The following is an 11,309-nucleotide window of genomic DNA, read 5'->3' as shown; positions in this document are numbered from 1 at the left end:
CTGTTAATGAGTCCCTTGTTTATCCTAAACAGTTCAAATCCTTCAGGTTATTTTTTTTTTACCATTTTATGAATTTGAACCCTTTCAAACAATGACTATGATTTTGAGATCCATCTTTTCACACTGTGGACAACTGATGGACTCACTGATGATTCAAAAGGAAACATTTACCCTGAACAATAAACAATTTATCATGAAAAAAAAACAGCTGTGGATCATTCAGGTAACAACACAGTATTAGGAATCAAGAGTAAGTAAACTTTTTAATGGGGTCATTTTTTATAAATTCAGCTATTTTCTTTTGTGGACTACAGTATATTTAAACATATTTTAATGTGAAATATCTTATTCAGGTCAGTACTAAATTCAAAAGAACACATTTTCTCTTTTTGGTAAAACAATGAACATTTTGCAGATTCTGCAAGGTGTATGTAAACTTTTGACTAAAAATCATTCAATGTACTCCTCTTAGGCATTTTTGATTTGGATGAAATGGAGAATATCATTCAGAACAGAGGAAAACCTCACAAAAATGATTTAAAGAATATTAATTACACAAACTGTTGTTAGTCATGCCCGCAAGGACTAAAATTTCTGAATCTTTGTACGCATTGATGCCAGAGTGGTGGATGTGTGCCAAATTTCATCATTTTCCATAAAGAGGGAATCCTCAGAGCCAAAACATCTCCACAGTATCCACTGGATCTCATCCTTTAGATCTGACAACTATTTTATTCACCTTTCTAATCTGCTTAGGTCTCAAAGATTTGCTGCTGTATTTGTTTATTTAAGCCTTAAAATGTCAGCTTATTATTTGTCAAGTTAAAAGAATTCTACTTTTCCACGAAAGGGCTCTTCTGGTTGGACATCTGTGGAAGACAATGTGATAAGTGTGCGCCCATCCAGAGGTGCGAAAAGCGGATATAACTTTTCACGGAAATTTGCGGTGAATGTAAAGATATGTGAGCGTGTCTCTACTTTATAGAAAGACACTTGACCTTCTTCATGGTCCACATAGATTCCCAGCTTTTTGGGTATGAGTGACAGAGGTAGCTCGGTCTCTGGCTTGGTGCATGCAAAAAACTGCCGTGTGCTTCTCCATATTGTCCAGAAGCCCTCAGAGGGGTTCATGGGACACCGGCCTTGCCTTTGGGAGGATTCAGTGGCCACTCCGATACGCCAGTAGCCATCATTGGCAATATCAACTTCCCAGTAGTACCGACCGGAAGTGAGCCCTTCATAGCCCAAGACGCACGGCCAGCTGTCAAAGCGCTGCTCACTGAACGACACTTCAGTTTCACTCAGAGCTTCCTGCACCCTTCTCCTGTCATCTGAGAGCAGCAGCCATGGGTGGTTTGTCATGGGGTCCAATGTGATGTCCACTAAACATGTGCGAAACAGGTGCAAATTTAGGTCAAATTTAAAAGCTTTCGTAAGCCAAAATGAATTTCAATAAACAGCTGAATCAGTGATACCTGAAGCACTGAGGATCCAGCTCCACACTATGGAAAACAGTAATAAACATTATTACATAGTGATATGATGAATGGAATTACATTTTATTGTTTTCCACGTTAAACTGTGCACTGAAGAAGATAAATACATAAACCAGTACCTGAGTTTGGAATGTACTTTGGTGTCTCTGTCAAAGCAAATTGTACACATTGAATTGTATGACAACTTGTGAAAATCGTTTAAATTATCACTTTTTTTTCCTAAAAGGAATTTATTTTTAATTTGCCAGAACGCCTTTTTAGTCCATTAAAGGATGCAAATAAAAGTTTTACCTATTTTCCAGGAACGTTGTTTGCTGAGGAGCCATAGCTGAGGAACATCACCCTAGAAAAATAAATGTAATACATAGACATAAGTATACTGCTTATATTATTTAATGACTTAATTATATATTGTACAAAATATATGCTTTTATTGTATCTTATTGTAAATATAATTATGAAAATTATTACGCCATCTTCCGAGGGGGGGCTTGTTTGTGTGTGGGAGGGGGGGGGGGGGGGTATTTAGACCGTTTTTATGTTATTTTGCACGAGAAAGCTGAAGTTAGCTTAGCTTTCAAATGATACCAACAAAAACGCAATCAGATCAATGCGCGCTCCCTGAAAGACTGTTTCTGAGCGCTGTCAGAGAGGCGCGCACACGTGCAGTCATGGCTGGGGTCGTTTAAAGCCATTTGAAACTGCAGTTTGGACTTTCAAACCGTTTCAAACCTCGAAAAACGTAATTTAACACTGTAACGTTAGAAAGAAAGACATCTTGGATTACATGGGGTGAGTAAATTATCGGAAATGTTTATTCTGGAAGTGAATGTGAAGTGAACAGTGACAGCAGCATGTTAATCAAACAACTAAAATGAGCAAATCTCTCACTCACTGCTCTTGACTAGATCCATTTTTAGTAAGATGTTTAAAAGAAGATTTATGTATTTAATTTGCACAGGGAGGAATGTGCAGTGTTTTAATACATTAGATTACTTGTATATACATATACAATGTATGTAGCATTTTTTATATAGTATTTTTACAACGCGTCATCAATCACCCTTATTGGAGGCACTGAATGTAAACAATGCCACTGAAACGAGTGAAACTCAGCATATTTCACTGATTATTGCTGCTGAAAATGTTCAATTATTGTCATGTTTGGGCTGTACCAATTGCTCGAACCGGGAAAATCATTTGGGGTACTACAGACTGCCAAAATGTATTGAACCACGATTTCCAGGGCAAGAATCTTGACAACATTCTTGTTTGTTTTTATAATTTCTGGTCAGGTAGGTCAAATACTAGGCTGATATGTTAATACTCAATACTGCTCATACGTATCTTTACCACCCTGAGTTTGTCAAAATAATGCACCCTTTCCTGATTACTAAGTCCTTCTCTATGTATGATTTAGCAGCTTCCACTTTTTTTCCATGGTTTAACATAAATTAGCACAACAATGTATTCAATAGTAAATTAACAGTGCAATCTTTGCTGTTGCTTACATCCGAGTATTTCCAATAGGGCCACGTATCTGTAACTGACCAAACCGTGATGTAAGTGAAACCCTCTATTTATTTGTTGTACTGTAGTTTTTTGTAAACCCCTAATTGTATCTCTAATTTGTAACTGTAATAAGAAATGGTTTAGCTAAATGTATTCAAAAAACAAATTTAATAAAAATAAATAAACATATATAAAAATCTGCATTTTTAATTACGCTGAAACTAAATCTCTTTATCTTTATCTTAAAAAACACATTACACACTTGGAGATAATAGTACCTGTCTGTAAACTGTGCCAAACTGTTTACATAAGCAGTGATAAAAGTATCTCTTGATAATGATTGTTTAGTTTATGGGTGTAAACTATGGACTCCATCTTTTTTTTTTCTTTTTTTTTAAGTGGACCTATTATCTAAAATATGTACCTGGCCTTCCTGTTTCAATAGAGACCAAGTTACAAACTCCAAAAAAGGCAACAGAGTTAAGATTTTCTTCTTCTTCAGTTCCAGCTGCTTCAGAAAAAGGGCTAATTCTTGTCTCATCACACCACAGCTCTGTACACAGGTAAAAAAAAAATAAAAAAATACACACATAATATACTGTACATACAATTTGCACATTATTATATATGCATCAAGTCAAACCCCATGTCCTCACCTCCGACACAGTTTGTAGCTCTTCAGCCCATTTCATGATCTTCTGCTCCATGTGCTTGGCAGAATCCAGCTTCTTCTCTTTCTGGTCTCCTGATACATTTTTTTCTTGTCGCCATGTGCCCTCACTATACAACTACAAAAAGATAAACAAAAAGTGGTGATCTTAATGAAAATATTGCATAATGTTATTCTTCTTCCAAATGTTTGGTGAATAGTTTTACAGTGCCATGAGTAATTCATAGTTAAAAAACAAGATAAGATTTCCAAAATCTTAACATTTATCTTTCTTGTGTGCATAATAACTATATGCAAAAATAATGAATTCACAAATTAAAAAATTCTTTGGAACAGTTGAATCTGAAAAAATTTAATATGTTAAAAAATAAATATAAAATATAAATATTAAAATTTAATATGTTCTCATTCATGCACTTTCATGCACTATATATTTTCTCTATATTCAAAATATTTTATTGAATATCTTATGATGAACTTGTCAGTTAGACATAGTTAGGCTGTAACCAATGTTGTCTGTTTACACATATGCATCTTTTATCCATCAACTCACATCGTCAACTCTCTTGAGCTCCTGTGCCCACTCAAGGATTAGTTTGCGGCATTGCTCCAGACTACGTGGATCTACATGAACACCGATGTTTTGGCCTTCATCTGCACTGGAGCCAGGCTAACACACACACACACACACACACACACACACACACACACACACAATATTTATAGTGATATTTTAGACATTATATGAAGACAAACACACATCCATTACTCTCTGTATCAGCATCCCACAGTCCTAAGCAATGTTGCATATGCACTTTCTCATTGAGATTCTGGATACTAGATTGGCTCTGTGTCCAGTGTTGCCAAGTCTGCTGTTTTTCTGCGAAATTTGTCCCCTTCACTGTTTCCCCCCCCCCAAAAAATGTGAATTTTACCGCCCCCACTGAAATGTTATTGGGCTAGTTTTGAGTAGCAATTGTGCGTGTTTTGTTATAAAACTGGCAACCCTGCCTGTGTCTCACACATAGACTGTAAAAAATATGGACGTAGTATCCGTGACATCACCCGTAGGTTTCTGAAGAGCAAATTTCAAGGTCATAGTGGGCGGGATTCTGCCGTCGCCGTCTTGGAATCATGTCATCTCGTGTCACTCACGAATAATCGAAAATGGGCAAAGAGGCGGGACGTGGGTGGAACTGGTTGCTGAAACCACACCCGCCTAGCGCAGCAGTGGTGACAGCAGCGGCAATCCCCCTGTCACTCAAGTGGCCACGCCCTTAATTATGCAGAACTTTAAGGCTTAATATAACTTAAACGGATGAGTTATAAAAAAATCCACCCCCCTCACAGCTGACATGAAGGGCGAAATTAGCTATATAGACCAAAACCACTTTTTGTACCAGGCTGTAAACATATTTTTTTCTGCTGTAAATTTGGGCATTTCAACATGGGGCGTCTATGGAATTGACTCCCTTTTGCTGCCAGTCTCTAGTGGCCAGTCGATGAATTGCATTTTAATTTTTGTTTAAATTTTTAAAATTTACTATCACTTTATTATCACTTTAAGACTATGGCCAGGCAACCTTTATAACATTAAAGGGACAGTTCTCCCAAAAATTAAAAGCTATCATCATTCCCAGCTGATAAAAAATATGCTCTAAAAATGCTGTTAATGCTGCCATTAAGTAATATAAACATTACGATCATTTTATTTTAGGGAATGTTTGAACATTCTATAACTAAAACATTTTAGAAATTAAAATGTTAAAATAAAAAATTATAAATCATGTTTTTGTGCTAAAGTTTTGAAAACATGACTAAAGATCATGTTTATATTACTGGAAGCATAGATATATATACATAGATACCGCATTGGACCGCTCCAAGCACGTAGATGCGTCCGCCATATTGGAACGGTCCACTTGACGTCATTCACCATACTGTAGGTTCGCAGACCAACGGCTGTGCAGGACTGTGGCTTTTCGAATTTTCAGTGATTACTATGAGATCTATGGGTGAATGACGTCAAGTAGACCGCAGTGAAATGGCGGATGGCTTACGTATAACGGCCCATAGAAACAGTCGCTAATGAGGCATCTACGTATATATCTATGACTGGAAGAACATTTGTTTATAACTTTGAGAGAACATTGACAAATGTTGTAAATCTCTATGACTAATTTTTGGTGGGAATTTTTTATAGTTTTTCATAGTTTCACAGGTTTCATAGTTGCTCAGTTGATGATGACAAATGACTTTTTTTTTGAGTAAATAATTAAATCATTCATTCATTCATCGATTATTTAAACACCCTAATTCATTCAAGAACAAAATCAGTCTTTATGAGTCGTTATGAATCATTGAGTTATTGAATCATTCAATGAGTTTTTGAAACATTTACTATGAAATAACATTTACACATATGAAAAAGAGTCTGAAATCTTTGTATGCGTTTTTTTTCTTTTCATATTCATCATCCTTTGCTATCAAAGTGCTTGCTACAGATGCAAAAAAACGCAGAAAATTGAACCTGATCCCAAAAAATTTTATGACGGGTGAATGTTTCGGAGGCAGTGTGTAAAATCGATTGACACAACGTGAGGTCGTATAATTTTTTTTTTTTTTTACGTGCAAAAATTTTGGACAGAAATTTCAGGCTAGGTGTGCAATGATCCTAAAAATCTTTTTCAAGGAGCTGTGGTATTATCACAAGCTTTTCAAAATTTACTTCAGGATGTCAGTGGCTCAGTTTAAACACCTCTCAAACTGTGAAAACCCAATCTGAATTCTTTAATGACGAACAAAAGTTTCGGTGGCAGTGTGTAAACGTGATTGACACATCGTGAGTCTAGTCAATCACATATCACATTAACGTATTGACCATATGATGTCGCCATGACACAGCGAGAACAATTCCTGTTTTGTGTCAATTATGGCAAAAACAGAAAAAAAATAACATCAAGTACTTCCAATCATTTTGAAAACAGCTATAAATTAGGGAATTGTTTTATAAACTAGCCACCTTTTTTTAAACACGGAAGTAAGCCGCTTTCTGTCAATGTGCAAGACTTCTGGTTCATTTGCCGCTGTATGGAATAACGGGAAGAATAAAAAAATGCTGTACAAACCAGTGTATTCATAATTAAGATAATACATTAAAATAATATGGTAAGACATACCAGCTTGCAATTTCAAACAGCAAAATGAGCTGTTTTTTACAGCTGAAAACAGCTATAAGCAAATGACACCGGAAGCCAGCCCATTAAATTTCCAAATGACCGCACCCACTCTTACGAGAAATATAAGGTGGATACTCCTTAGCAGTGACGTCAAATGACACAACTAGCTGAGCTTGGGATGGGTTGGGTTGGGATTGCTCTGCCTCTAGATCATGGTCGGATGTCTAACTTCAAGTAGCATTCTAGGCATTATTTTCAAGTAGGATGTGGGAAAAAAAATCTAATTTTGCAATGTCTAGAACACAGCATAATTCTCTTAAAACAGTAAAACAGTTTGCACTACAAGCCACTGTGTTCATAATTAAAATTAATATATTTTATTAAAATAATGTGGTAAGACACACTAGTTTGCAATATTTAGCAGCAAAATGAGTTGTTTTGTACAGCTAAAAATATCTAGATATGAATGACACCGGAAGCCAGACTCATTACATTTCCAAATGGTGGGAAAAATATGGTGGATACTCGTTGGAACCAGTGACGTCAAATAACACATCTAGCTGAGGTCTGGGTTGATCGTTTTGCCCCAAATTCAAGGTAGGATGTCCGCTTCAATGTTATTTCCAAGTAGGAGTTGAGAAAAATCCAAATTCAATCCAAATCCAATATTAAGCAGCAAAACAAGCTGTTTTGTACAGCTAAAAATATCTGGAAACGAATGACACCGGAAGCCAGATTTCCAAATTACTGCGCCCACTCTTACGGGAAAAATAAGGTGGATGCTCCTTGGAAGCAATGACGTCAAATGAAACGTCTAGCTGATCGCTCTGCCCTGAGTTCAAGGTCGGATGTCCGACTTCAAGCAGCGTAACAAATGTTATTTCCAAGTAGGAGGAGGAAAAAATCTGAATTTCGAGTTGTCTGGAACACAGCACAATTCTGCTGTGAATTTATTAGAAACTTTAATAGACAAAGTATCTGGCAGTGTATAAACGAAATAACACATTTGCGTACTGTTGGCTCTGTGATTAGGTGCAGCCTTGTGCCAATGGGCGGTGATAGTAGTTTTTAAAAACCTATACAGTTTAGGATATAAAAAGAATTACATATTACCTTGCAGACATGTTCCACCTGCTGTTTCCACTGAGTGATAAACTTAACGCATTCCTGCAGGCTTCGGTGATCCTTCACGTCCTTGTATAACAGATAGATAACGTGTAATGCATTTGTAATATATCAATTAAGAAAAACATAAAAACTTCTGTATTTCTGTCTACCGTTTGCGTTTGTCTAGGAGTCTGACTGCTCAAAATAGGAGCTGCGCTGTGAGCCTGAAGACTTTCATCAGGAATATTCCAGCGTACAGCTCCGCTAGGGTTACTCAAACCAGTTTCAGGCGCCTCAAATTCTGTGATATAAACAAGCATCTATAATTACTGTTTAAACAGTCAAACTCACTTATGGTGTCTTTAAACTTACTTTTGCCCTTCAAAATACTCTTCATGTTGGCTGGTTTGAAGGTCCAGTTTTGTTTTGAGTGTCTCAGCCTTATACGAAACACAAACTGTCAGCTCATCCAACATTTAAAACAGTCCAAGTACTTATTAATTATGTATTTAATATATTCAATTTATAATATAATTTAATAACATCACTATATTATAAATACATTTATTTAAATAAATATATACTATAATTTAAATATATTAATTAAATTAAAGTAAACAAATACAATTTCTAAAATACTAATTACTTCTACAAAGGATAAGGCAGATTAGGTATTTCAAATTTTACACAAATATATCCCAAATATAGGTGAACTTAAAAAATATATATTTTTTTAATACTAAAACATTATGTTTAAATCAAATAAAATTTGGCAAAGTTCACAGCCCTCACCTTCTCTATTGTGGGAGCAGGCCAGCTCAGAGATTTGTGTTGCACACTGGGAGAACCTGAGCACAAGGACCCAGATACACTCCTGCAGTATTATGTCAATCCCTGTGGGCTACACAATGAACTTTGTCTCCTCAATCCACCCGAGTCAATGACACATGATATCTCACCTATTAACACGTGTAAGCTTATGTTAACTACGGGAAGAACAGTGATAAGGGCATTGCCATTGTCAGCTTATGTAATCAATGTATGTGGGCCGAAAAGCTTTTGTAAGGTCTAATCGTTAAGTTCAATATTTCATCAAACTGACTTAATAAGAAATAAACAAAGCAAAAGATTTTATAAAGCTTTTCCCTGGTTTCAGATCTATTTCAAAACTAAAAATGAAATTAATAAAACTAAAACCAGTATCTCTGTCAATGTATGACGTTCAATTTAAGCCACAACCAGAAATGAATTAAGTGAAACAGTTCACATCCTGTAGGCAATTGCAGTTTCATTTGAAATAATGATGTAAACTGATAAAAATACATCATGAATATTTATTTCTATTATTAACAACACTCAAACATTAAGCAACTGTGTCAGCAACATACATAATGAAATCTGTATTGCTCACGTTTCATACCACACCCAGATAACCGTTGTTTCAAGATAACTACAAATATTGTTTGCGTTAAATGAAACCACCCTCATTGTCCCTCAAAGGGTATTTCTTTTAACTTTCAATTTATGATTTAGCCAGTAAAATGTTACTCTGATCCGCTAGTCTTAAAGTAAATCTACATTTGTATTGCCTAAATCAAACATGTCTGTAAGATAAAACTTCTTAGTGAGAACAGTTAAAGGTCCCATATTGTCAAAATCGAAATTTGCTGGCTTTTTTCATGATAACTGAGGTCTAGGGGCTATGTAACTACCGTATAAATTTCAAAACAGTCAATCCACAGCAAACTGCACACAGCCTGCTTAAAGTAGCTGTTTCTTTTCACAAGCCTCTGTGACTTCCTTAAAAAAGTGACGTCCGATCTACTCAGTCACCGCCTTCAGTCACCACCCCGAGCGCCAACCACCGTCCCACCCTCCTTTTGTTAAACCCCGACAACATCGCGTCTATGCTGTTGTTGAGCAACAACAACATAAAAAAAACAAGTGAGAAAACACTGTTCAGTCATAATTGCACAGGCTTCCAAACAATGTTAATATAAGAGACCACTGGCATGTCAACTTCAGCCTCTTTCACACAGCGATTCCGGAAAATACATGGATAATGTGTCCCATGATTTGTTGCGGAATTGTTTAATTTGGTTCATTCACAGTTGTTTTCCGGAATTTGTGCATGCTATAAACACAACCCGTAAAGACGTGACATTTGGATGTGAGATGTAATGCGACGCGTACATTTCACTAAAAAACTAACCTGATGAACGAACTGTGCTTCAGCGCTGATAGTGTGGAGCTCCCTGGTCGCTGCTTCATTCCACTTTGCATGTGCATCATCACTACAACACTGCCTTTATGGCATTTGGTTCTGGCTTTTGTTCACGCAGCGCTTGTTCCCGTAATTTTCCTGAATCAGCGCACATTGTGAAAGGGGCTCTACTAAAGCAACAGTTATGTAGCTTACTGCATTCGGTGTTTGAAAAAGAAAAAAACATTAATGATCATTCTGAAATATCCTGTTGAGTACTATCAAGCCACAGCAGGCTAGGCTCTCGGCTAGGCTACAGAATACATGACTGTAGTTACTTGTGGTTGGCCTGGCCGTGCGTCACTTAGAAAACAATAGGCCAATCAGAAGAGAGGCTCATGAATATTAATTAGATGGGCCAAAATCGACCTGTTCTTGACAGAGCTCCTAAAATAGGAGCTGTAAAAAATATATTGAGATGGATTTTAGCAATAAGACCGCAAATTTATATTCTTAAGGACATCAACAACTAAAATAAACCTTCAGAAATGTGTACAATATGGGACCTTTAAGAAATAGTTATGAGAGTTTAATGTGCTCATTGATACTTTTAGTACCCCGTAATGCTCCTAACCATTTTGTAGACCTGTTTTTAAACTTTAATTAAAAAATACAATGGAAGAATGTCTGATTAAGTATGCCATTAGGACTTAATTTTCGCTTGCAGTTGTTCAACTTGAATTGATTAAGTCTTTGGTTCATTGTGGAGGTTGGTTTTAGATTAATACACTGGCTCGTCCTTTATCCTGGCACGTATCTACAAGATAAAAGATGATCACATTGATGGATGATTGTGGTTACATAAGCATTAGGACAGCACGTCTATCTGTTCCTGTATTTGATGTCAGGCTCAATATATGATATAACAAAGGTTAACTGACATAATGTCATTGCGTGCCGACATTCGGCGCCTTTGCGCTTAGGGCGTCCCAAGTTTGAGTCCTGGATCGTGGCCCTTTTCTGATTGCGTCCCACTCGCTGTCATTCCCACTTTGCTTCCTGTCTAGCTATTATCTTATCACAATAAAGGCAAAAAAAAATCTTAAAAACAACAGACCACTGTGTTGTATACAGGTATTTTA

General features: G+C 36.4%; 1 protein-coding gene across 1 annotated transcript; it reads right to left on the bottom strand.

Annotated features, from left to right (window-relative positions):
- Positions 1–237: 237 nt before the first annotated feature.
- LOC141335052 (uncharacterized) lies at positions 238–8,891 on the bottom strand. Its single transcript, XM_073840330.1, has 11 exons — positions 8,757–8,891; positions 8,337–8,404; positions 8,135–8,265; positions 7,971–8,051; positions 4,232–4,348; positions 3,665–3,796; positions 3,433–3,561; positions 1,788–1,839; positions 1,616–1,642; positions 1,476–1,502; positions 238–1,382 (listed from the first exon to the last, which is right to left on the bottom strand). The coding sequence occupies exons 2-11, from the start codon at positions 8,359–8,361 to the stop codon at positions 823–825; spliced, it is 1,281 nt and encodes a 426-aa protein (XP_073696431.1). The 5' UTR covers positions 8,362–8,404; positions 8,757–8,891; the 3' UTR covers positions 238–822.
- Between the last annotated feature and the right edge of the window lie 2,418 nt (positions 8,892–11,309).

Source organism: Garra rufa, chromosome 5 (assembly GCF_049309525.1).
Source record: "Garra rufa chromosome 5, GarRuf1.0, whole genome shotgun sequence".
Taxonomy (NCBI): Eukaryota; Metazoa; Chordata; class Actinopteri; order Cypriniformes; family Cyprinidae; genus Garra; species Garra rufa.
Note: the sequence above shows the minus strand (reverse complement) of the source record. Positions and strands in the feature narration are given on the sequence as shown.